The sequence below is a fragment of the Nansenia antarctica genome (assembly GCF_963989245.1).
Source record: "Nansenia antarctica genome assembly, chromosome: 14".
In the NCBI taxonomy this organism is placed as follows: domain Eukaryota; kingdom Metazoa; phylum Chordata; class Actinopteri; order Argentiniformes; family Microstomatidae; genus Nansenia; species Nansenia antarctica.
This window is the reverse complement of record NC_137684.1, coordinates 17,104,498-17,131,731: the sequence shown is the minus strand read 5'-3', so window position 1 is coordinate 17,131,731 and position 27,234 is coordinate 17,104,498. Positions and strand designations below refer to the sequence as shown.

At 46.8% G+C, this 27,234-nt stretch overlaps 1 protein-coding gene across 1 annotated transcript; it reads left to right on the top strand.

Annotated features, from left to right (window-relative positions):
- Positions 1–1,232: 1,232 nt before the first annotated feature.
- On the top strand, positions 1,233–25,473 carry far1 (fatty acyl CoA reductase 1; the record flags this gene model as incomplete). Its single annotated transcript, XM_080545402.1, has 11 exons — positions 1,233–1,421; positions 2,616–2,791; positions 8,616–8,795; positions 11,492–11,669; positions 12,421–12,465; positions 12,594–12,721; positions 13,164–13,231; positions 16,498–16,669; positions 21,778–21,907; positions 22,655–22,782; positions 25,311–25,473. 11 exons carry the CDS (start codon positions 1,233–1,235, stop codon positions 25,471–25,473), a joined length of 1,557 nt encoding a protein of 518 aa, XP_080401528.1.
- Between the last annotated feature and the right edge of the window lie 1,761 nt (positions 25,474–27,234).

Sequence of the window (27,234 nt, the reverse complement as noted above, 5' to 3'; positions counted from 1 at the left end):
TTCCTATTGATGTACTATGTTGTAGCCTAGGTGAGCACAACATGTTAGGCCCAGGCCCCAGCCAGTGGATCACACTTACAGTGGCAAGGAATTCCCTGACCTTTTCTGGTTTTTATTGAGTGTTTTGATGTAGTAGTGTTTGTTTGATGGACCTGTGATTGGGGTTTGCTTGCGATAACATGTACGTGACAGAGCCTAGCTTCTGCATGACTGATTCACCGCTTATCTCTGTGAATTGCTCTGCGTATCGACGAGAGCGTGGCGATCCTCTAGGCTCTTATCAGACAGCAGGGAGATAAGACTAATACGACTAGGCCACACAGGAAGTCAGGGTTGTTTAACCAGGGACAGACGTGTTTACACACTCTGGGGTTAGGACTAGGCTGTGCTGCTACATAGGCTAGCCGGTTAGCTTCTTCTATTGCCATATAACACCACATCCTCGGTGGCTAGGTGGAAACAAAAGGCTCTCTCCCCCACACTATAGTCGGTTCGGGTGTCCTAATCAGTCAGTTTGTTTTGGTCTCGCTGTGCCGTCTGACGGATCATATCAGGACAGCCTGCGTAGTGCAGCCTCCGCCACGCGACAGGGTATATTAGGAAGCGGTGTGACAGAATGGGAGCATATGAAACAGCTGAAATACGGTCCAGGTGGTTGTCCTGACCAAGGGTTATTACACACAGTTTGTATTCATTGTAGTCTATGGATGATACAGGCCCTAAAGCAGCATTTCCTAAACCTGGGATCATAATTTCAAATCGGTATCCCCCTGAGAATGAATTAGCCTAATAAATAAGACACAAACATTTGTATTTCTTATGAAGACCTAGACAAACAATGTACAGTATGTGTGCCTATTTTACAGTGCTTCGGGTTTCAAATGCAACCGATCAGCATGTTTAGGTGATTACTTGGATGTCATTATTATGTGTTGGCCTAGGCAGCAATCAGTTGATGGTGGGGTCACAGGATGTGAAAAAACTAAACAAACTTAAAACGTTTGGGAGCCCCTGGCCTAAAGGTAATCATAGTTCACTTTCTGGAAACTCCCTCCAGGCTTAAATCCACCACCAGCCAATCTTCCTCAGTAACCAAATCTTCCAACACGTAACATAACGACTAACATGCAAATCTTCCCCCAGGCGGAGTCGTTGAGGAGGGTTGGAGCACACAGACGGACGGACGGACGGACAGACTGAAGGACGGACGGACGGACAGACAGGCAGTTGTCATGGTGACCATACCGGAGTACTACGAGGGGAAGGTGGTTCTGATCTCCGGGGCCACGGGCTTCATGGGGAAGGTCCTGCTGGAGAAGCTCTTGCGGTCCTGCCCCGGGGTGAAACAGGTCTACGTGCTGGTCCGGAACAAGGCGGGGCAGTCTCCACAGGCCCGCATCGCCGCCATGGTCAAGTGCAAGGTGAGGTGGGGGTGGGGAGGAGAGGAGAGGAGGACTGGGGAGGAGATGTGGGGGAGTAGGTGGGGAGGACTGGGAGAGGAGTGGTGGAGAGGGCAATTTTTGATTGTAAGTCGCTTTGGAATAAGGCGTCTGCTAAATGCCAAAAATGTAAATGTAAAAGAGGGCTGTAGAGGAGAGGTGGAGAGGGCTGGGGGAGCGGTGGGGGAGGGAGAAGGGCGGGAGAGGAAAATTCCTCTCTCTCGAAAATGTCTCGCTTTATTCTGTGCTTCATAGGGATATTCCGTCTCACGCCTAATCTGCACTATTTCCCGCTGCCTAGCTGTTGCGTACGTGTGACAGCCAGATAATTTGACAGATGAGGGCTAACGTTTGAATGTTGTCTTAGAGTGTCTTAGGTTCATGTTTAACTTATTCATTACACTGTTGGCAGCATACAGTCTGCATGTTACTGCAGGTTCATGTTACCACGGGAGGAGCAGATAAGGACACAATTTCACAAATAACACAGAAAATAGTTTATAGAACCGTTTTTCAAAGCAGGGTATCATGATCCTTTTGTAGAATTGGTGAATCATGCAACACACACACACACACACACACACACACACACACACACACACACACACACACACACACACTAATAGCCTATATTCACAAGAAGACTAAAATAGACAGTTTTCGTAAAATGTCATAATTAGGCCTCATTCTACTTTTACCCTTGGGTGCTTTCAGTCCAAAACGCATCACTTCTTCAAAGTCAGTCAAAGCTCTTTACGGTCACCTCCTCTGTGAGCAGAGAAGGGAAGAGAGATACTGTTTGTTGGCTGTCTACCAACATTACAGGCATTCAAAAAACACTGGGCTCGGCTATTTAAAGCTTCAACATCCCCCCTCCTGGTTCTGCTTTCATTGTGTTTATCCAGTTCAAGATGCTAACTCTCTCGTTGCTAACTCTCTCTCGTTTCAAAAAGAAAGAAAACGTCTTTCTTGTTTACTTTCTGCCTCTGACTCATTGTATTAGGGTGATTATCGTTTAGTCTGGTGTTCATTTGTCAAATCTATCTCAGATTTGGAATATTTTAAACACGGGTCTGATGGAGCTGGGAATTCAAGGGTCTGTTTTCTGCCATAACGTAACTGGAAGTCCCCCAGATGCTAACTCTCTAACCATCACATACTGTGTATGTCTGACAGCTCTTTGACCGGGTACGGGACGAGCAGCCCGACTTTGCCCGGAAGATCGTGGCGGTGAGCAGTGACCTCACCCAGCCGGAGCTGGACCTCAGCACGGAGGACCAGGAGACTCTGGCAGAATGCATCAACGTCGTCTTCCACTGCGCCGCCACCATCCGATTCAACGAGCCACTCAAGTGAGCCTTTGTTCCTCTCCTGATAACTGCTCCTCCTCCCACGCTCTCTCTCTCTCCTCAAGTGAGCCTTTGTTCCTCTCCTGATAACTGCTCCTCCTCCCACGCTCTCTCTCTCTCTCTCTCTCTCTCTCTCTCTCTCTCTCTCTCTCTCTCTCTCTCTGTCTCTGTCTCTGTCTCTCTCTCTCTCTCTCTCTCTCTCTCTCTCTCTCTCTCTCTCTCTCTCTCTCTCTCTCCCTCCTCAGTGTGACTGGACTATGCTGCAAGCCTCTGGGTCTGACCTATTGGCCAGGGCAGGCTGGTGGAGGCAGCAGAAATCGGAAGACAGGCTCATTGTAATGCATTGACACTGCTCCTCCGATTTCTACCACCACCAGCCTCCACTGCTATAGACTTCCTCTAGTCTCTACTCCCTACATTACATTTTTAACATTTAGCAGATGCTTTTATCCAAAGCGATTTACAAATAGAGATGACAGGGAGAGTTACTCCCCCTGGAGTAACTTACTAAGTGCTTTACTCAAGGGCACTCTAGTGGTGGTGTTCCCAGGTGGGATTTGAACTCATGACCATCTGATCACCAGTCCACTAGGCCAGTGGTTCCCAACCGGGGGTACGCGGACCCCTAGGGGTACGTGAGGGGATTGCAGGGGGTACGTGGAAAGATTTGGAATTATAATTTATTTCCCTTTCCCAAAAAATAATTAAATATAGTCGTTTCATAAACCTGTTGTTAAAATGGTACGCTGCAACTTAAGTTCCTCCCCGACAGGTAATGACTGTAACACAAGCGGTAGTCACGTCACATTTAAATCACGTTCATTTACGTTCATTTACGCGCGCACGTCAGCTAGGCCTGTCAGTATACCGCAAAGATGGACAGATGGCTAAAACGACCAGCTACAGTAACGGTCAGATCAGAGGCAGATCAGACGGTCAGATCAGAGGAAGATCAGACGGTCAGATCAGAGAAAAAAAGGACCCCGCTATTATTTGGAAACATACAGTATGTTTTGTGGGGATTTACATGTACATCGGCTGATCCACCACAGCCACAGTGCTTTTTCTGCGGCTTAGTCCTGGCTAATAATTCAATGAAGCCAGCCCATTTACAGCGACACCAGAGCACCAAACACCTAGCAACTGTTGGTAAAACTGACGACTTTTTCAAGCGAAAACTGTCAGAGTTCAAGTCAAGTCAGGCTACACTGAAAAAAGCGGCAAGTGTGTCAAGCAAAGCACTGGAGGCGTCCTATGCTGTTTCATTACTAGTGGCTAAGTCAAAAACCCCACATTCAATCGCCGAAGATCTGATTTTGCCTGCCGCTATGATTTTGGCTCAAACTATGCTGGACAAGAAAGCAGCTGACACGCTCAAGTTGGTACCATTATCTAACAATACCGTCTCCCGTCGGATTGATGATATGTCCATAAATATTGTCGGACAAGTGGTGGATAAAATGAAGCAAGCAGGTCAGTTCGCTTTGCAATTAGATGAAATGACCGACGTTAGTGGGGAGGCTCAGCTGCTGGCTTTTGTGCGTTATAAAGAAGAGTCGGACATAAATGAGCATATCTTGTTTTGCAAGACGCTGCCAGGAAAGACAACTGGCGAGGACATATTTCTGATTAAGACAACGATCTGGAGTATTTCTTCAAAGACAACGATCTGGAGTGGAAATCCTGCAGTCACATCTGTACCGATGGAGCGGCAGCAATGACGGGTAAGGTGCGTGGGCTGCTTGGGCGTGTGATGAAGGTGAACCCCGAAATTAAGTGGATGCACTGTATTATTCACCGGGAGGCACTCGCCAGCAAAAGGATGAGCCCCGAGTTAAGTGCAGTTATGGATGACGCAGTTAAGGTGATTAACTTCATTCAGTCCCGGCCAATGAACCACAGACTGTTTCAAACTCTTTGTCATGACAGCGGGTCAGAGCATGAGCAGCTACTGCTTCACACAGACGTTCGCTGGCTGTCTCGTGGCAAAACGCTGCTGCGGCTCTATGAATTGCGCATCGAGGTGTTTGCTTTCCTGACAGAAAACGACCACCCTCTTGCAGCCCTGTTTGAGGATGCAGTGTGGGTTGCGCAGCTGGCATATCTTGCTGATGTCTTCACTAAGCTGAATGAGCTCAACCTTTCACTTCAGGGCAAGTACTCACACATCCTTAACATGTATGACAAAGTGAATGGATTCATAAAGAAGGTTAAATTATGGGAGAGGAAATGTAAGGATGGAGATGTGAGCTGTTTCCCACTGCTTGATGGCCATCTCGCCACCACTGATGCTGACAGAGGTCCTGTGGTGAAAATAGTTAAAGCACATCTGTCCAAACTTGACACTGACTTCAACCAGTACTTTCATGACATTGAAACAAAGTCAGAAAAACTGGACTGGGTGAGGAACCCATTCAGAGTGAATGACAGGAGCAGCAGCAGCCTTCCTGCAAGCCTGCAGGAAAATCTGATGGACATGTCCTCTGATCGTGGGTTGAAGATGGCACATGCTGACAAGTCATTGACAGAGTTTTGGTGTGATGTTGAAAAGGAATATCCAGTGCTGGGAAAGTGTGCATTGAATGAACTTTTGCCTTTTGGATCTACATATATGTGTGAAGTGACCTTCTCAGCTTTGACCCACATCAAAACCAAGCCAAGGAACAGACTGAGTGTGGAGAGCAGCCTGGTGACTGCTGTTGCCACACTGCCTCCAGAACTGTCAAAGCTTATAAAAGAGAAGCAACCTCAAGTGTCTCATTAAAGCTCAACTGATGAAAAAAAGAATTGCAACTGCTACTGGGTGAGTCTATTTTTCACAATGGTGTAAATATCTATGTATTAAAGGGGAGTGGTTCAAATGATTTCATTAATAATCAGTAGAGTTAGATAAGAAGTTTAAGTGTGTGTGTGTGTGTGTGTGTGTGTGTGTGTGTGTGTGTGTGTGTGTGTGATAAGTTTTATCCTGTCTCATCTTGTCTGTTTCCTCTCCCCATCAGTCAAGACTCTGGGATGAGAAAATTATGACATCACTGCACCTCAGACAGAAGCCAAAGAGGAGCAGGAGAAAGGGAAAAGAAACAGATATCAAATCAAATTCATTATTATTTATTATTTATTTTTCTATTTTCAGTGAGTGTGTGGGCATGTGGTAACAATTAACCATTGAGGTGGCCAGGTGGCACATGTATTGGCCAATTAGCTCATGTAGTCTAATTTTGAATGGCAATGTTTTGAAATGGCAAACATGTGACTTTATGTCAGATTGTTGTGTGCAGAAAACCGTGTTCAGTGCATTTAAAAAGTGCCATTTTGAATAGCAAAATGTGTGTAAAGCAGAAAATGTGTTTAGAGTTTTGGAGACATGAGAAGAGGTTTTGCTCTCTGTGTGTCAGTAATAAATGTTATATTTGCAAGTTAGAGTTTAATTGATTTTTTTGGGAAATAATCAACACGCATGAGTGAGGGGGTACTTCTGGCATGGCAAAACAGCTCAAGGGGTACACAAGACAAAAAAGGTTGGGAACCACTGCACTAGGCCACCATTATCTACATTAGCGATACACTCCTGGTCCTGGAGAGCCGCAGTCGATGCAGGGTTTTGTTCCCGCCCACTGCTATCAGTCCTGACTGAAATAATCAACTGGGCCCAGTATTTAAAACATGTTTAATCTGGATTTTTTTTGCTGTCCAGGATCAGATCCAGCTGGCTGATTTCCCCAATACTACTCAAAATTAGCCAGATAGATCTGATCCAGCAAACAAGAATCTGCAATAATTCTGATCTAGATTAAACGTTTTGAAATACTGGGCCCAGATCATCAACACCGTGATTAGCTGAATCAGGTGTTTCACTGCTGAGCTGGGTCAGAAGCCTGTAGTACTGTACAGTACCATTCAATTGAATGGGAAAAGTGTGTCCAAACTTTTGACTGGTACTGTAGATCTGAACAGGAATTAATAGCTATACTGTATGTGAAAAGGACTGGTTAGGAGAGCGAGTTTGTCATAATTCATTCAACGGGTATTGAAGTGTTTACCCTTGAAGAATCGCTGCAATCAGGATGACAAAATCAACGGAGGCCGGTAAAAAAGAAAAAATCTGGAAAGTTGCATCCCATACATATTTGTGCTAGGCTACTGCTGGAACTGGCATTTAGGCTTAATTTAATTCAACAAGTCTTCCTTATTTAGCTTATTGTGACCCGCTGAAAGAACTCGTGGTCTGTGGTCTGTCAGCAGTGCTTCTTATCAGATTAGGTTGCGAAAAACGACTTTGGGGATTTCAGGTCAACGGTATGTCCGAGAAATACTCCACAGAATGAGTCACAACATGACGGATCATATTGTTTTGGTGGAACAATAGGAATTGAAGGATGTGAAATGTTTTAGTAAAATCTATATTTCATAACAATAGGATTTGAAGGAAGTTAAATGTTCTGGTGAAATGTATTTCATAATAATAGGAATTGAAGGATGTGAAATGTTTTAGTGAAATATATATTTCATAACAATAGGAATTGAAGGAAGTTAAATGTTCTGGTGAAATCATAGCATTTAACATCCTTCAATTCCTATTGTTACCATCACTCTCTCACTGGGCAGATTGGGTGAACATCCTATATCCATCTAGAAGAAACATTTGTCGAAGTAAGTGAATCATCTATCAGTCATCGCAAGAAAAAGTAATCTGTGCTCGGGCCAGAGGCCATTGGCAGTCACAATACTAGAATGTTATTTTTTTCATTTAGTTTTTTATTTACAGTAGAGAAACTCTACAGAGGGGTAGAGGGTTTTAGGAGGGACAGTTAAGGTATAGCCTGAAGAGATGGGTCTTCAGTCTACGGCGAAGAAAGCGAGTGACTTTGCAGGTCTGACAGCAGTGGGAAGCTCTAGAAACCATCTGAGTACCTCACGATGTGGTTATGGTGGTTTTACACTGACACACTTACCATCACACACACTGGCCCGTTCTCAGCTGTTAGAAAGTTGATTTCTCGCTTCCTCTTTTCTGTCCTCAACTGGCTTCCTTCTCGTACATCTTTTTTTTCGATGAAAATATCTACGGAACCCTGAGAGAATCTGAGGAACCTTGGCTTGACACCTCTCTCACGTCAAAGTACTTTCTCCTTTCGCGAAACTACTCTTCCTTTTTAACTTCCTGAAACCATTAGCAACCCCCATAGCAACAGGCACCAGCTCAGTGGCCTTGCGGTTCGAGTGTCCGTCCTGAGATTGGGAGGTCGTGAGTTTGATCCCCGGGCGAGTCATACCAAAGGGAGAGTTCTCAAGGCTCTCACGGCTACTTACTTATAGCAACAGGAGCTTTTAGGAATGCATTAGCAACCCCCCCCCACCCTGCTTACCTTGCACATTGGTTAAACATAATATTATAGTTTACATTTCGTCTTTGTGAGTCTCTGTGTTGTTGTTATTATTAAGGATATTTTATCTCTCCTCCTTCCCTCTGAGGGTTGCTATGCAGCAGCTTGTCCTCTGGGTTGTTTAAACATATTTGATTTGCTTTCATCTTTCTATGAATATTGTCCCCTCTCCTCCCTCCCTCTCTCCCTCCGTCCCTCTCTCTCTCAGGGCTGCTCCCCAGCTGAATGTCCTGGCCACTGTTTGAACATGGTTAAACATCATTCTTTTGTATTATTAATAACATGTTCCCTCTCCCTCCCTCCCTCCCTGCCTTCCCTCCCTCTCCCCTCCTTCCCTGTCTGTCTCCTCCCTTTCTCCAATCCTCCCTTTCTCCCTCCCTCCCTCTCCTCCCTTTCTTCCTCCCATCCCTTTCCTCCCTCTCCCCTCCCTCCCCCCCTCTCAGAGATGCGATGCAGCTGAACGTGCTGGCCACTCAGAAGATGGTGGCCCTGGCCCACAAGATGAAGCAGCTGGAGGTCTTCCTCCACGTGTCCACGGCCTACGCCAACTGCGACCGGGAGCTGATCGAGGAAGTGGTGTACCCGCCGCCCCTCGACTACAGGAAGCTCATCGACACCCTCGAGTGAGTCAGTCAGTCAGTCAGTCAGGCAGTGTTTCCGGTGGTGCTTTTTTGAAGAGGGTTTTGAGGTGATTCATCGATGCCATTTGTTTGGATCGAGCGGGGGCGGACGAACACACACACACACACACACACACACACACACACACACAATACAGCTAAGGAATTAGGTTGTTCTCTGGTAGAACGTGCTGGATTCTCTTTTCCAGAACCAATGACGTGGTGTGTTCTATTCTAGAACCTTACCCTTACCACACTCAGCCTCGATATCAGTTCGCAAGTCTGTGAATAAAGGGAATTGAGATGTTAGACGAAGAGTTGGAACAAAGAGACCCTCCTTCACACCGTCTCTGTTTGAAAGTGTTATGGGTCTTAATAGGTGCTAGGCTTCGGTCTGACGATGGTCTCTGACATGTGACCTCCCCTCTCTCTTTACTCTCTAAAGCACTTAGAAACAAACCAAAGTCCTCTGGGATCACTCAGATTAATATCAGTAATACTACTGTAGGCCTACTTCCTTGGCGATTAGTCTCAGTGAATTACTGTTAATCAGCGAGTGATATTTGACTGAGGGGGAAGTTGGGGGGGGGGGGACGACACACAGTTTCAGTCACAATCATAGATTAGGATTACGCCTGGTTTGGATATTGTATCCCGTGGATTATGATGGAGATGCTACATAAGTTTGGTAGTTGGGCCAGAAGGGGTCAATTCATATGATATTGCAGCAGAACTGGCTTCTAATGGAAGGCTGTTTGAAATCACTCGAAAGGCTCGGGCAAATGCCTTTGGCTTTGGTCTGAACTGCACTCTATTTTTTATTTTTTATGGCATTTCTGCTTTATTGGGATAGAGACAGTAGAGATTGACAGGAAGGATGGGTGAGAGAGAGGAGGATAAAGACAGTAGAGAGAGAGAGGACGGATGACATGCAGGGTATGTTGATGGCCGGAATCGAACCAGGGACCCTTTGATTATGCGGTATGCGTCTAAATCACACTTTCAATGTAAAAATGTCCTTTGAACATGCTTTTCAGTCCAGGATTAGTCTTAAGCCTTGTCTGTGAAATCGGCCAATTGAGTGCATTTATGACACGTTCTAGTCTTTTGGTCCGCATATCGGCAACCAATCAAAATGTTCAGACTTTTCTTTTGAAACATGGAACTAGGTTTCAACGTTGTTGAAAATCACAACACACACTCGCTAGTCAAGCCAAAAATACTGCAACGCAATGGATTTGGTGAGTAATCCCCACTGCTACCTAGTTAACTAGAACACTACTTTACATTGTTAGCAAGCTCACAAAACAAGCTGTGTTAGTTGACTAGCGATGTGTCATTGATTTTCAACAATGCGGAAATGTATTATTATTTTTTTTAAAGAAAAGTCTGATCATTACATCAGATCCCGATATGCGGACCAACGCATTAGAACGGGACACAGATGTCGTCACATGGAAGGTTTAGCGGTACTGGATGGCGTTTGGTTACTGATTGACTGGGCGTCGTTATGGCTGAGTTATAGCTTCACCAAGTGGAACGTCCGCAAACATCCATCTAATTTATGTCCAACCTAAATGTTGCCGCTCATAACCATAATTAAAGTGGCTTTTTCAAATGGATCAGAATAAGTAATTCTTTAAATCTCGTCACTGTTTGAAAGAAGTTATGTTTTCTCTGGACGAGGGAAGGCAAACGTGGTTCTGTTATGAAGGTGAATTGTAGATCAAATGTGTCACATACACACATACACACATACACACACACACACACACACACACACACACACACACCCCGAACAGACCTCTGTTCACTCATTGTGTGTTGACAGGTGTTCAGCTTTCCATGCTGAGCTATGTCAAAGTGAAGGCATGTGAGAAGGGTTGCGACAGAGGCGCAGGCTAAATGAAGGTGGCTGAGGCACAAGTTCAAATCCCGCCTGGGAACACCACCACTAGTGTGCCCTTGAGTAAGACACTTTAGCCCTAAGTTACTCAAAGGAGACTGTCCCTGTAACCTCTAATTGTAAGTCACTTTGGATAAAAGCGTCTGCTAAATGGTTACAATAGTACAAATGTCAAATGTGTAGGCCTCCAGGCCTGATTGTTTCTATGCTAGCTTGGCGTCCTTTGATCAGTGGTTCTGTGGCGGGAAGTTGGCAGATAGAAGCTTATTTGAGGTTCAGAGAATCAACGGGCACTTTGTTAGGAACGCTATACTAATACTGGGTAGGGCCTCCCTTTGTTCTCAAGACAGCCTCAAGTATTAATGGAATTGATTCCATAAGGTGTTGGAAACATTCCTTTGAGATTCTGGTCCATGTTGACATGAATGCGAGTTCCTGCATCCAGTGAAACCAGTTTTAGAGGACTTAAGCTTTGAGACATGGTGCATTATGATGCTGGAAGAAGCCATTAGAAGATGGGTACATTGTGGCTATGTAGGGATGCACGTGGTCAGGGTATTTAGCAATGCATCAACTTGAGAGCCTGTAACTACCTTAAAACTGCAGGCATAGACATAAAAACGGCCATAAAAATACATAGACATAAAAATAGATGAGATATAGACAGACATAAAAATAGATGAGATATAGACAGACATAAAAATCGACAAGTCCACCAAACTCTGTACGTAGCAAAAAACACATTGCAAAAACCATCGAACTATCCCTTTAATGCTCTTTCCTTATGCTCCAGCTGGATGGATGAGAAGCTGGTGTCGTTGATAACCCCTAAGCTGATCGGAGAGAGGCCCAACACCTACACCTTCACCAAGGCCCTGGCCGAGTCCCTGGTGCAGCAGGAGTGTGGCAACCTCAACATCGCCATCGTCAGACCCTCCATCGTCGGGGCCAGCTGGAAGGAGCCCTTCCCTGTGAGGCTCCTCATGCTTTAGGATAGGCTAGGGTCTAGAAACATTGTCTAGGATAGGCTTGGGTCTAGAAACATTGTCTAGGATAGGCTAGGGTCTAGAAACATTGTCTAGGATAAACATTGGGGTGGGGGGGGGGTTATTTTTGGTTGGGGGGGGGGGGTTGCTGCTTGTGTTAAATCAATCGCTAGTGTATGGACCTACAGTAGACACAGATATAAAACATTTAAATTCTGATCCAGGGCTATTTTCTGGGGCAAATTACAGCCTGGTCACTCCAGATCCGTTTGTGCTACGTATTCGACTCCTAGCACAGATGTTGTCATGACTACATGAACAGACTCCTGTCCTAACACTCCTATTAATGAGAGGCTAAACACTTCCACATAATTACCTTCTTAGAATCTATACATGTCATTTTCGTATAACTGCGTAACTGACGTTTAAACTGTCATGGCTGTCACAGACCTACACAGTAATGGGAGTCTATATATAGCTCAAACACATCTGGCGACCAGGCTGGGAATATGACACTGCCAATTATTGCACTAGTACTGTTGTCACTTTGTCACTTTTTATTACTTATTATTGAATTATTGCTGACTACTGTTGTTGAGCGTATGATATAAGTGATTGACAAAATGTGATTTTATTTGAATAAATATATGATGGGTGTTTTAAACTCTAACTGAGTCTTGTGAATTAGGCATTTTTCTTAACCCATTCTTGTTATTTGTCAATCTCTTTCCTATAGGGCTGGATCGACAATTACAACGGACCTAGCGGAATATTTATTGCAGTAAGTGCCTTTTTCCATACAGCATCTGTTGACTGACTATGCCCTGGCTACATGGTTCAAACTGTGGAATGACATTTTTACGTTGCCCTGGTAACTAATTCTCATTTGCCCACGTCTGCCCCCTGTAGGCAGGGAAGGGGATCCTGCGTACGATGAGAGCGTCTAACAACGCCGTGGCGGACCTGGTGCCTGTGGACGTGGTCATCAACACAACACTGGCCGCGGCCTGGTACTCAGGCTCACAGAGACACACCAGGTCAGTCTCACACACACACACACACACACACACACACACACACACACACACACACACACACATTAGCCCCTTCCCCCTACCACACACTAGCCACAGCCTGGTACTCAAGCTCACAGACACACACCAGACACACATAGAACCTACCCTCTGAGTGGCCTTGTCCAGAAACAACCCCTCTGCCCTCCTTACCCTCTTCAAACATGCATGTTCCCCACATTTTCCAGTCCTTTCTGATGAACACAAGTTTCAAAGACTCTTGAGTTGTCTGTTGACACAGTCAGTGTGACAATGTCAATAATGTCAATAATGTCAATAATGTTCTCTCTCCCTGTTCTCCCCAAGTTCACAATGGAAGACATTTTGTTTCTTTTCTTCTTCTACGTGTCTTCTCTACCATTTTGAGGACATTTTGTTTCTCTTCTCCTTCTTCTCTTCCCACTAGGCCTAAGAGCATCCTGGTGTACAACTGCACCACCGGGGGGATCAACCCTTTCCGCTGGGGCGAAGTCGGTATGGAAACACTCCTCCTCCTCCTCCTCCTCCTCCTATCTTAACCAAACACACCAAACCCGTGTTTACACTTGTTGAAGCTCTATCAATGCAGAAAAAAAAGCGATAAGAGCGTTACTATTAAAGCCAATCTACGCCCACAGAGTGGGGTGTGTCTGGGGTGTGTTCGTTGAGGTGAAATGTCCACAGCTGCGTTGCACATAGAAATGTATTGTTGAAGAGCTGGCGTAGAATTCTGAGGTAGAGGACAGGCCTCAAGGCGAGGCTGGCGGAGGTAGAAATCGGAGGACGTGCTCGCTGTGACGGACGGGATGGAATGAAGAACGGTGTCTTTCTCATTCCGTCGTTCCATGCGTTACAATGAGCCCGTCCTCCGATTTCTACCTCCACCAGCCTCCGCCGGCAGGCATGACTCCCTGTTCTACGCCACTGATCTGTGTCCCAATAACCCACCTTTTACCTCAGGTGTGTAACCTGTGATTTTCCATCACATGGATGTTTTAAAGAATAACTAAGCCATGCATACTTGAGGAAAACATTTGGAGAATTGGGGCACACCCCCTCCGTTGTAGAAAATCCATTTCTATGTCGGCGTTCTGCATCGTTCCACCCTAGCGAACAGGCCCCTTGTAGCGAGTGTGAGCAGGTCGGTTCATGCTGCGTTCCGGTGCTCCTCTGAAATGGAGAAAACTCTGAAATCAGAAGTGTCACACTTTGGGGAAACTCGTGTTACATACTTGTTTTCTGTCGGACCCTGGATGTCGATCAACCAGTAGGGTGGAAATTCCGGGAATGACCATAAGTCTGAATGTTTTTTCTGAGTTTTCTGAGGAGCGCCTGGATGCAACATGGGTTTTAGACGTGACCTCCTTTGACGTTGTTAATCTGCTGTCCGTAATCACTGACAGATCAACACAGCGGCAGGCGGCAGGCCTGTTCAGACCAAAGATCCGCGTCATGACAAGAACGTCGCAGAGAAAAACTCAACCACTTGCAACCGACGTGATAAAACTGGGCAGGGCAGATAAAGATGAAATATTAAAGATAATTCAGACCGTTGCAACTAGAAGATGGACGTTCTAAAACAATCTTGTATCGTCGCGGATCTTTGGTCTGAACTGGCCTTTAAAGAAAGTAGAGGCTAACTGAATAAGATCACTGGTGTGTATTAACTGACTAACTAACTAACTAATTAACTAATTAATGAATTAATGGAAAATTATAACAGATCCTTCTTAGATGAGTGTTTGTTTTTAATGATGGATATTACTGTTCCTGATCTCATACAGTTGTGTTATAGTTCCCCTAAATCTGCTTACCTGGAGCAGTTCTCTTAGATCAGGTGACTTGTAAATGTTAAATATATTATTATTCAATATATTTATAGTCATTCCCAACTGAATTTCAAATATATTATTATTCAATATATTTAGTCATTCCCAACTGAATTTCAAATATATTATTGTTTTAATATATTTATAGTCAATACCAACTGAATTTCAAATATATTATTGTTCAATATATTTATAGTCAATAGCAACTGAATTTCAAATATATTATTGTTCAATATATTTATAGTCAATACCAACTGAATTTCTAATATATTATTGTTCCATATATTTATAGTCAATACCAACTGAATTTCTAATATATTATTGTTTTAATATATTTACACTGATTTACTTTAATGCTTTTTAACTTTCCACAGTGCTTTCCCTCATTCAGGCTTAGTATGAAGTCTAGATTTAGAAGTTCAAGGTTTTCCTCCTTTATCCTGGTGTGTTTCCCTGTGCTAGTAGCCTCCTACACTATATTCCAGGGGAGGCTGGTGGAGGTAGAAATCGGAGGATGGGCTAATTGTAATATTCCCCATTGCGTTCCATGCATTACAATGAGCCCATCCTCCCGATGTCTACCTCCACCAGCCTCCCCACTGCTACCTACATAGTTTGACGTGGGGAATTGGAGTAATGGTGCCAAACTACTTCTTAGTCTGTATTTAAATGTAAGCAAAGTGACTGAGCCTAGCTAGTGGAGATTTAGATGAGGTAAATATTCTTGCTTGGGTCCTCCTTAATGCTGACTTGTGTGCTAGTTTGGCTACTCATGGGCAGGCCTAGCTCGCTTTCCTACCCCTTAACAGCATCTAAGCGTTTTTACATGGAGATGGATCTTCTCCCTTTGGACTTGGAAGACTGCGTTCGTAAATTCGCTTCGGAGCACACACTGGGTTCAACGTCATAAAGGGACCAAGTCATTTGATTGGACAAGAGGCATTCCATGAGTGCTGATCAGATTTCCAGAGCGAATTTACGAACGCAGCCGTAGAAAGGAATTGCTGGAAAGGTGGACCACTGGAGGGGTGCGCAGTCCATGGAATATAAAGAATATCTGTCGAGAAAAGAGGTTCCCGGATGACAACTTGATCTCTTGGAAGACGTTTATTCGCTTGGGAGCGAATTAACCCTCTTTGAAGGGCTCAGGCTGACGTCGAGAGCCTCTTTTCTTGATGTATATATACACTGATGAGCCAAAACATTATGACCACCTGCCTCATAAGCTCTTGGGATAACCTTGTCGCCCTAGCAACACCCTGTCGCCCTAGCAACACCCTGTCGCCCTAGCAACACCCTGTCACCGGTTTGTGGTTTGTCGCTCCTCTGACCACTGTCGCTAGGTACTCACCACCGCTGACCGGGAGAACCCCACAAGCCTTGCTGTTTCAGAGATTGAGCAATTTGGCCGTAGCAATTTGGCCCCTCGTCAAAGGCGCTCAGGTCTTTTACTCCTGCCCATTTCTCCTGCATCCAACACATCAACTTCAAGAACTGACTGTTCACTTGCTGCCTAACATATCCCACCCCTTGACAGGTGCCATTGTAACAAGATAATCAATGTTATTCACATCACCTGTCTGTCGGTCATCATGTTTCGGCTCATCGGTGTGTATATCTACACTTACGCCCGGGCCGCACCGGATACCTCTACCTCAGCAGCGCGTGTGTGTTTCATTTCGGCGCCCGTGTTAACAGGTCAAAGCCGCCACGCAGCCCGCTCGAGCCGGCCGTCTCACGCCGCATGGGCGCGCTCTAACCCGTTAACGCGGGGAGACGCCGAAACGAAACGCACCCCGACGCCGCTGAGGTAGAGGGTACCCGGCGTGTGGCCGCCCGGGCTTTTTAAAGAAATGTAATCTTCTTTTTTTTCTTTTCTTCCCTGCACTCTTCTCTTCTTCACGCTGCTGTCCCAACCTTTTTGTCTCGTAGAGTACCATGTAATATCCACGTTCAAGAGGAACCCCCTCGAGCAGGCCTTCCGCCGGCCCAATGTTAATCTCACAACCAATCGCCTAATCAATCAGTACTGGATCACTGTTAGTCACAAGGCCCCGGCCTTCCTGTATGATCTCTACCTGAGGATTACAGGAAGAGAGCCCAGGTATAGTACACACACACCCGCACACACACACACTCACACACACACACACACACACGTCCTCGGTCAACACGCCGTACCACCGCTCACCCCCCTCACCGCTCACCCCCCCCGCCCTCCCCCTCACGTCCACTGTGCTGCTCCCCTGTGTCAGTGTAGCTCAATGTGTACCTGTGAAGTAGGGGTGGACATCGACGATCGATAATTGATCGATAAGGATCTTGGTCGATCACAAAATAAAACATTTGGTCGATCACAAAAAAAAAAAGTTTTTTTTTTTTTTTTGTGATCGACCAAATGTTTTATTTTGTGATCGACCAAGATCCTTATCGATCAATTATCGATCGTCGATGCCCACCCCTACTGTGAAGTGTACCTGTGATGTACGCCGCTTGTGTCTCATTCATGTTGTGTGGGGCGACGGGGGAGGAAGGGGGGCGGTGGGGGGGGGGGGGGGGCGGTTGGGTAAGGGTCCTCCCCCCCCAACAGTGATGTCTACCTACCACCGTGATTGAAAGGGGCCCCCTCCTGTGTGTTCCTGTGTGATGTGTCCATCTCTCCCCTCCCAGAGAACTGCATTAACGTGTCGTACAAGAGCAACCCCTTAGAGCAGGCCATCAGGCGCCCCAATGTTAACCTGCGCTCCAACCCCTTTACCAATCAATACTGGACCATTGTGAGTCACACGCTACCCGCCCTGCTGTACGACGGTTATCTCAGGGTCACGGGTCAGAAACCCCGGTAAGGTCCCCGGATCCGTCCCCCCGTCCCCTCCCCTCCCCTCCCCTCCGTCCCCTCCCTCCCTCCCCTCCCTCCCTCCCTCCCTCTCTCCCCTCCCTCCCTCCCCTCCCCCATCCTCCACCCTCCTCCTCTCCGATACTGGGTGCTAGTCCTGTGAGCATGGTTTGTACGGAGGAAGCCATGCCCGGCTGTTTTTTGGTTGCTGCTCGACTTCATGGCATTGGGGACTCTCTCCAGGGCTTCTGCTGCTGTAACCGACGGCGACCGCGTCGGTGTCATGACGACAAGCATGGGTCTTGTCCAAGCATGTGGAATATATCTATCTTTTTTTTTTTTATAACAAACCCCTACCCGCTCCCCAACCCTTTTTTATTTGAGGACTGGTACTGCATATCGTTTTTGAGGCAGTGGCTGAAAGGATCATTCGGCACGGAAGAGGTGTCCTTTTTAAAAAAATCTCTCCATGGATTAACCCCCCTTTTTATGCAATTTTTGTTGTTGGACGAGCCATGCCATTGAGTCATTTGATCTGGGAGTGCGTGATCTGTCTGATCTCCTCCTCCTCCTCCTCCTCCTCCTCTCTTAATCCAAACTGTCCAATGGAGAACCACCACAGGAAACCAATATCAGCTACCAAACACTTGGCCCTGATTGGGTCTTCAACACTTCCTGGTTGTAATTGATTGGGCCTTTTACAACTTCCTTGTTGGTCTGGGCATCACAAGGCACATTGTGCTGGTTTGATTGACTGATGAATTGATTTGATGCTTCCAGAACCCAATTTAAACTTTATAAACCACATTTCTCAGCTAGTTCCCCCAAGGCCACCCAAGTGTTTGGTACCTGTGGTCTGAGGTCTTCGTCCTACCTGTTGATGGTAAACCAGAGACATTTCAGCTAGGTTAAAATACATGGTTGTTGCCATATTATACATTTTAGAGTTTGTGCCATTTCTTGGCTGGCTGAAATGAATGTGGTTTAGTATACAACACTTACTTAGGGTGCTGTGACTAGATGGATCTTAAATGTGACACCTCCTAATGCTTTGGTCCTAATATCCGGATCCAATGTAATGATCTGACTATTCTTTCGAAAAAAATGTAATACGTTTCCGCGTTGTTGAAAATCAATGACACATCATTAGTCAACTAACACAGCTTGTTCTGTGAGCCTGCTAACAATGTAAAGTAGTGTTATAGTTCACTAGGTAGCAGTGGGGATTACTCACCGTATCCATTGCGTTGCAGTATTTTGGCTTGACTAGCGAGTTTGTGTTGTGATTCCCAACAACGTTGAAACGCAGTTCCGTGTTTCAAAAGAAAAGTCTGAACATTTTCATTGGTTGCCCATATGAGGACCAAAGCATTAGAACGTGTCACGAATGGGTTTCTCACCCACTGTAGAGTCATAGAGATAATCTGTCCAACGTTTCCTACCATGATGTTCCACCTGTGCATGCTGTCGCCTCCCTCTGATGCAGTGTCTCATGGAGGGGATCTGAGTTATGTATGACGACCACGCAGTCTGCCTATTAATATACATTCCATCACGGGAGGCTGGTGGAGGTTGAAAATCGGAGGACGGGCTCTTTTGTAATGCGTGGAACGCAATGGTATTAAACACACACACACACCCGTTTGATCACCGTTCCTCATTCAATTCCACGCATTCCAATGAGCCCGTCCACCGATTTCTGCTTCCAACAGCCTACCGACTGTGTTCAATAATTTACATTTTGGCACAGAAGGTAATATTGGCACAGAAATCGATATTGGCACAAAATTCAATATGGCACGGCTGATGATCACAAATTAACATTCATCAACGTCGTCATCTTCCACCGAGGCATCCTGTTGCTCAGATACCCTCCACGACTTCACACATTGTCCATTATTCATGTTCTGTCTTCAACATGCGTCAACACCACCACATCAAGTCTAACCAGGGAGTCAGCGGGAATTGATTATGCTAGAATGCCTAGTCTTTACACCTGGGTTTCCGTTAACCGGCAATTACCGGTCTTTGTCCGGTACATTTTGGCGAAGTCCGACAAATTGAAAAGTCGTCGGACATATTGTCCGGTGAAAATAATTCCCTTTGAATACAATTCGCTAAAGTTCACATTCTGATTCCTTCTATTTTAAAAAAGACGAATATATAGGCTATGTATTTGACACCGGCATGATGATGACTCCTAATGTGTAGGCCGGCCTATGCGAAACAGCGCACAGGTGCCACATGGGATTGATGCCAGATGGGATTACAGCTTAACCAGTCTATTACCGCTTAAACACAGTAGCCCATTCGGCGGTAACCCATGCCTATCTGGCAACCCTGCCAACCCGTCCACCATAGTAATACGCAAACGTTGCAGCTCAAAGTGCACCAGAGCGAGCGATTAAATTAATGAAAAGATGGCAAAACAAAGTACCGGTAAGCTTAGCAATTATTTCATGAAGCCAAGCAACAATGAGTCTGAGCCTGAGGAGACGTCTAGAGAAGGCAACAACAACCACAGGTGAACACTATACATCAGACAGAGCCAATTTCCCAGTTGATTTAACGGATCCTATGCTAAAGAGGACCGTACTTGAGTTGGGATCGTGTAAACCGGTAGATTCTCTATTCGGACATTATAGCCGCTATATGTGGGACTGTCGGTCCAATATTGTAAAAAAAAAAAAAAATGTTTACGGAAGTACATGTCTCAAGTATTATCTCGGTGGTTAGTCGAGTGAAAGAAAAACAACATACAGATGATAATTCACACAATATAATACCACGAAAGCGTACAGAACTAAACAATAACGTTTATTTGGGCAGCATCATACTCAAACTCAGGCAGAAGGGCAGGGAGACCTGGGGAGGAGCCGTGTCACGCCAGAAGCCTACATGCTTGCACACTGTTACTGTTCAATAAAATGTTATACATCTAGACATTGTGGTATTTCTTTATATACGTATCCCAGACTGCCTATCAATTGTTTCTCAATAAACAGTTATGTTCTTCCCATTGTCATACTCCCGAGCTAAACGAAATGCCTTCCCAACCAGCGAGACTTATAGAAATGACGTTGTTTTATTGATTTTAAAAAAAAGGGTAAAACTGGAAAGAGAAAATAGAAAACTCACATTAATCCCAAACAATTTAACAAACTTCAGTTAACGTAATGTGGAGTCCGTTCATTGATCGATGCTGTCTGTTCAGTTCCCAGTGAGGCGCCCGTTCAGCGCTGGACCCGTTCAGCGCTGGATTTGACGCATGGCATAGCGCGCATGCGTCAAATCATGTTATATTATTATATATTATATAGCTCGCATCTAATCGTATCGGATGAGAAATAGACATTAAATGGCATATATAGGCCGCTACACAACATTAATCACCGCGACAAACAGCTATATTAGATTTGGAAGAAAAAAAAATATGATTTTGAATATTTTTTTTTTAATTATATTTTAATATGATGACCGGAATATATCACGTTTGTCCGGTAAATCGAATTCTTCCCGGACACGATGTCCGACGGCAAATTTTTCTAACGGAAACCCTGCTTTACACGCATCACGATGCAGTATATCCATATGTATTAGATTTGTTGTTATTTAAATCAAATCAAAGTGTATCCGTCAGTTCATTATGCACAGGATAACAGCCGTAAACATTACAACCAGATGTTAAACACGAGCTGCCTCTCAACAGTGCGGTGAAATACAAGGACAGGGCTACGACAACAAGCAATGCTAGAGTAATTTACTGTTATCCAGTGTGTAGGGGGGGGGGGGGGACACATCCAGTATCCCGTTTACTGACCCACACCACCACGGTTGTTTAAATCAATACTTCACAACGCCCTGGGGCAGTGATGAAACGTCCTATGATTTAGCGTGAGTCAGAGTTGGCACGCCGCCAGCCCTCCTGGCCTCGGCGGTCAGCCTAAACAAACACAAATCACAGATGTATTCCCAATTGGATCTCCTGTTACAGATTGGCTCATTGTCTGTTGGAACAGACCCCATCCTCCCCTGCCCTCTTGTCCCTCCCTGCACACAGCACCCAACCCAGTTATCTCTGGTCCAGCCCCGGCTGATTGCTAGGTATTATAGCTGAGTGCTGCTCTTACTGACTCACCGCTGTCTCTGTGCAGTGTCAGCTAGCTCCCCCACACCCCCCGCGCGCTACACTGCGCCACGCTAACTTCTCTCCCTCTCTCTCTCTCTCTCTCTCCCCCTCCCTGCCTGCTGTGGTTACCGTGGTGACTGCCGTGTTGATGTAACGGGGGTTGTGGTGGTGGTTGACGACGGTGTGGTTACTGTGGCGATCGTGACGGCGGCGGTGGTTGTTGCCGTGGCGACCGTGCGCGCGGTAGGATGATGAAGACGATCACGCGGCTCCACAAGGCCATGATGGTGCTGGAGTACTTCACCAGCCACTCGTGGGTGTGGAACACGGACAACGTCACCATGTTGATGAACCACATGAGCCCCGATGACAAGAAGGTACGCCGCAGGGATGCACGCTCACCCCGCTCTCTTTCACTCTCGCTTTCTCTCTTCTGTTTCACTGTCTCTGTCTCTCTCTTTCACTCTCACTCTCTCTTTCACTCTCTTTTTCACACTCTCTCTCCTTCTTTCACTGTCCCTCACTCTCTCTCACTGTCTCTCTCTTTCACTGTCTTTCTCTCTCTCTCTTCCACTGTCTCTCTATACCTATCCCTCTTGTCCTGTTTTCCCTCCATCTCTCTCTCTCTCTTCTGCCACCATTCTCTCTATACTGTACCAGCCTCCCCATCTCTCTCTCTCTCTCTCTCTCTCTCTCTCTCTCTCTCTCTGTCTCTGTCTCTGTCTCTGTCTCTGTCTCTGTCTCTCTTTCACTGCCTCTTTTTTTTGTTTTAGTTTTTTTCGGGCCATCTTTCTCTCCCTCTGTCTCCCTCCATCTCTCCCTCTCCCACACAAGCTTGTAGGATGGAGGCCACAGTGATGCCACTGAGTGATTGGAGTGTGTGTGTGTGTGTGTGTGTGTGTGTGTGTGTGTGTGTGTGTGACGTGTGTTCTCAACACAATGGGATGATTCAGCCTGGCTCTCTGTAGACTCATTGTATTGGTTGGTTGGTTGTGTCATTGCTGAAAATGTAAATGCATGCATTTACTGTGATTCTAGGACTATAGGCCAGTAATGTAGAAAGAAGTCCCCTGCTCACTTTATTCATTGACCTTAAACCCCCCCCCCCCCCCTTCTCCCTCCAGTCATTCAACTTTGACGTGCGGCAGCTGCACTGGGCAGAGTACATGGAGAACTACTGCATGGGCACCAAGAAGTACGTCCTGAATGAGGAGCTGTCTGGCCTGCCTGCCGCCCGCAAACACCTCAACAAGTAAGACTTGGGAGGGGTGGGGTGGGGGGGGTCAAACACCTCAACAAGTAAGACCAGAGGCCATCCCTTGCATGGTAGCTTGCCGCCATTGGTGTGTGAATGTGTGAGTGAATGGGTGAATGAGAGGTCATTGTAAAGCGCTTTGGAATAAGGCGATATATACATAAGTGCAGGCCATTTACCATTTACACACTGCGTCATGGTTCATTCTCCCCTGGTGGGTGGTGGGAGGATGCTGGATATGTGCCTCTACATCGCTGGTGGAGGTTCGAAATCAGAGGACGGGCTCGGATCGAATTCTGTGCATTCCAGTGGAGCCCACGTGTTTTGATACCATTCCGCATTCCATTCCATGCATTCCAGTGAGCCCCGTCCTACTCCGATGTCCGCTCCACCGGCCTCCCCTGGCCTCCACCGGCCTCCCCTGGCCTCCACCAGCCTCCCCTGGCCTCCCCTGGCCTCCGCCGGCCTCCCCTGGCCTCCCCTGGCCTCCGCCGGCCTCCCCTGGCCTCCACCGGCCTCCCCTGGCCTGCACCAGCCTCCCCTGGCCTCCACCGGCCTCCCCTGGCCTCCACCAGCCTCCCCTGGCCTCCACCGGCCTCCCCTGGCCTGCACCAGCCTCCCCTGGCCTCCACCGGCCTCCCCTGGCCTCCACCGGCCTCCCCTGGTCTTAAACGCACCACGTTTCATAGGCCATATCGTTGCGTGACGTTCCCCAAATCTGGGAATTCTGAAACATGCCGAAACTTCCGTGACCTGACACACAGAGGAGATGAGAGAGAAAACCACACACCATACAGAACCCCTGCATCATTCACACACCATACAGAACCCCTGCATCATTCACACACCATACAGAAACCCCCGCCCCCCCCTTCTCATCCTCTCGGAAAAATGTAATTCTGATTCGTCTATTCATTCTCCGGCGTGGAGGGGGTGGCGGGGGGGGCGCAGGGGACACACACGCCTTAATAAGCTGTACGCTTTGATGTCCTGGTGTTTTTTCCGTTCATTCATCTTCATCTCAGAGGCCTCAGCGTGAAATGCCTAATGTGTTTCCCTGTGAAGAGCTCTCCCCTCCTCTCCTCTCCTCTCCTCTCCTCTCCTTTCCTCTTCCTCTCTTCCGTGTTTTCTACGGTACACCACGCACCACGCCATGAATCATTTAGCACCGCGGGTGCTCGGGTTACCCCAGTACAGGAGGGTCCACCTCCCCTGTGTGTGCGTGCGTGCGTGCGTGTGTGCGTGCGTGCGTGCGTGAGAGCAGAAGGACTCCCTGCTCCTGCCAAACTGTGTCCCAGCAGATTACATGTGCTCCTGGATGTGTTCACTAATCCGGAGGGTGAGCCTCCAGGAACACATGTGAATGGCACGGGAACACAAGCATGCAATCTGCAGCCGGAACGAACACTGACACTGACACTCACACTCACACTCACACTCACACACACACACGCACACGCACACACACACACACACACACACACACACACACACACACACACACACACAGACACACAGACAGGCAGTGCCACATGAATAAGAATGTATTCTCAGCCGATGACAAGCTGTTCTATTTTAAACAGACCAGAGAGCTTCCTCCACCCTTACTCATAAGTGATGGTGAACCTGTGTGTGTGTGTTCAGTTAGTCATGTCCCCTGTGTGTGTGTGTGTGTGTGTGTGTGTGTGTGTGTGTGTGTGTGTGTGTGTGTGTGTGTGTGTGTGTGTGTGTGTGTGTGTGTTCAGTTTGAGGAACATGTATGAATGTGCTCAGTTTGGCATTCACATCCAAAGTATGTCATCTGTGTTTGTATGTCTCTTTCTGTGTGGGAGTTCCAGATTATAATCTCACGTTGTTGTTGTTGTTGTTGTTGTTGTTGTTGTTGTTGTTGTTGTTGTTGTTGAATGAAGGCATTTATTTGACACATTTTTAAAATGGGGTATACAGTAAAAAATGTATAAATGAGAGAAAAAACGTCAAGGATAACACAAGAAAGCCAGAGGCTTATTTCCATATTGGTCCTTTGATGTTAAAAGATGTAGGAAGGTAGAGAGATAAAGGAGCGGGGAGGACAAGCAAAGACATTGGCAGGACAATCAGCAGCTGCTGCTGTTGCTGTTCTTAACTAATTGTCCCTTGTGTCTCAGGTTATAATGATGTCTGTCTGTGTTAGGTTATAATGTCTGTGTCTGTCTGTCTGTCTGTGTTAGGTTATAATGTCTGTGTATGTCTGTCTGTCTGTCTGTGTTAGGTTATAATGTCTGTGTATGTCTGTCTGTCTGTCTGTGTTAGGTTATAATGTCTGTGTATGTCTGTCTGTGTTAGGTTATAATGTCTGTGTATGTCTGTCTGTCTGTCTGTGTTAGGTTGTAATGTCTGTGTCTGTCTGTCTGTCTGTCTGTGTTAGGTTATAATGTCTGTGTATGTCTGTCTGTCTGTCTGTCTGTCTGTGTTAGGTTATAATGTGTCTGTCTGTCTGCCTGTCTCTCTGAGGTTATAATATCCTGTGTGTGTTTGTGTCCCAGGTTGAGGAACATCCGCTACACCTTCAACACGGTCCTGGTGGTCCTGATCTGGAGGGTGTTCATCGCCCGGTCCCAGATGGCCCGCAACATCTGGTACTTCGTGGTCAGCCTCTGCTTCAAGTTCCTGTCCTACTTCCGAGCCTCCAGCACCATGAGATACTGAGGGTCTGGTCACCCAGCATGGGTCACCACCCTGACCTGACCCCACCTATACTACACCCAGCCCAGCCTCCCCTAGCCCAAACCCAGCCCCCGCCCCCCCCCCCCCCCCCTCCGGGCTAGCACCATCAGATGCTGAGGCACCACCTGAGGCCCCACCTATACACCCAGCCCTGCCCAGCACCATGAGATGCTGAGGCGTACAGGGTCACCCTGACCTGACCCCCCCCCCCCTCCCCCCAAACTACGTCCACCCGCCCCTCAACCTCGTACCCCATTAAACTCGACCTGAGACCCTGCCCAAAAACAAGCCTGGCTCAGCCTGTCCCTCCCTCCCTGCCTGCCTGCCTGCCTGCCTGCCTGCAGATAGCTATGCATTTGACCAATGCCCTGCATAAACCCTGGAAACTTTGGACTCCACGGTCAGACGTACTACTCATGTCTATGACAAAGCTACATGTCCCTTCTGTTTGCAGATTTGCTCCTTGGTTGGTTGTAATACGACAGGATTGGAAATGCATTTGATTGTGATGTAGTAGCTAAATAAGCATGAACGGGCCCCCCCCACCCCCCCCTCAGACTCCAGGTCCAGCGATGCTTGCCCTCCCCACACCCCTTCTCTCTCTGCAGTGGGGGACAACCGTCGTTGTTGGCGAGGTTCCAACTGCCACTCTGGCATACCGTTTAGAACGCGTGGCCGCTAGCCAGTAGGCTAGCTTCATGCTAAGTGGGATTGCCAGTGTGGGCCGTTGGAAAGCAGAACCGTTGATGGGACAGGATATCATCTCTATAGAGAACTCTTCTTAGCTTTTTGCTGACAACCCTCTTAGGGGGGGTGCTCCCCCTAGAGGTCGGAGGCTTCGGTTAATCGTTTACATTTTTCCTTGCTTGAATTCGGGGGTGACGAAGGAGGCACCCGTATTACTGTATGCTAGGCTAGGCTAACAGATGGCTACGTTGACTTGCTCCTAGTTTGTATGACTTGCTCCTAGTTTGTATGACTTGCTCCTAGTTTGTATGACTTGCTCCTAGTTTGTAAGCACAAGGTAGATCGGAAAGTAATGACATGATGGCTTCTTTTTTCTCTTTTTCTTTCTTTTTTTTACAGTGCCTAAATAAAACATAGGGTTATTAATCTCGCATCAGATAACATTGCAGGTTTCTCTTAGTTTTTAGTTGTGGTTTAATTTTTCTGCATAAAAGCCATCTGTTTCGTTATCTCTCGCCAAAATTACCTCTCTCTTAACGGGCGTAGCTCGGGGCGGGGCCAATGGTCCGAGGACTTGGATCAGGAGGAGGAGGTTTTAGGGACGAACAGCACGTGGAGGCTGGTGGAGGCCGAAATCGGAGGACGGGGCTTCTTGTAATGCATGATGGAACGTGTGTCTTCTGCTTGGCTCACAGTGTTTGATACCATTCCAAATTCCGTTACAGGCATTGCAATGAGCCTTGTCCTCCGATTCCTCCCTCCGCCTGCCTCCCCTGCTCCACAGTAGGCATAGACAGGTTTTTTTTCCACACTGGTTTCTTTCTGAGACCACAGCCTCCCAGATATCTGCCTCTACCCGTACGTACGTTTGAGATGATCAGTAACTTTGTTTCCCCCCGTGGTTGTGGTCGGTGTCATGGGCTTTATCTGTCGTCCTGTGTCGCACGTTCGGCCTGTAATTAATTAATTAACCCCCCATTCTGTGTTGTCTGTAGCTTCCGAGCACTTCTAGTTATCTGCCTTGACGCCCCAACAGCTTGTTCTCTTATCCCCGTT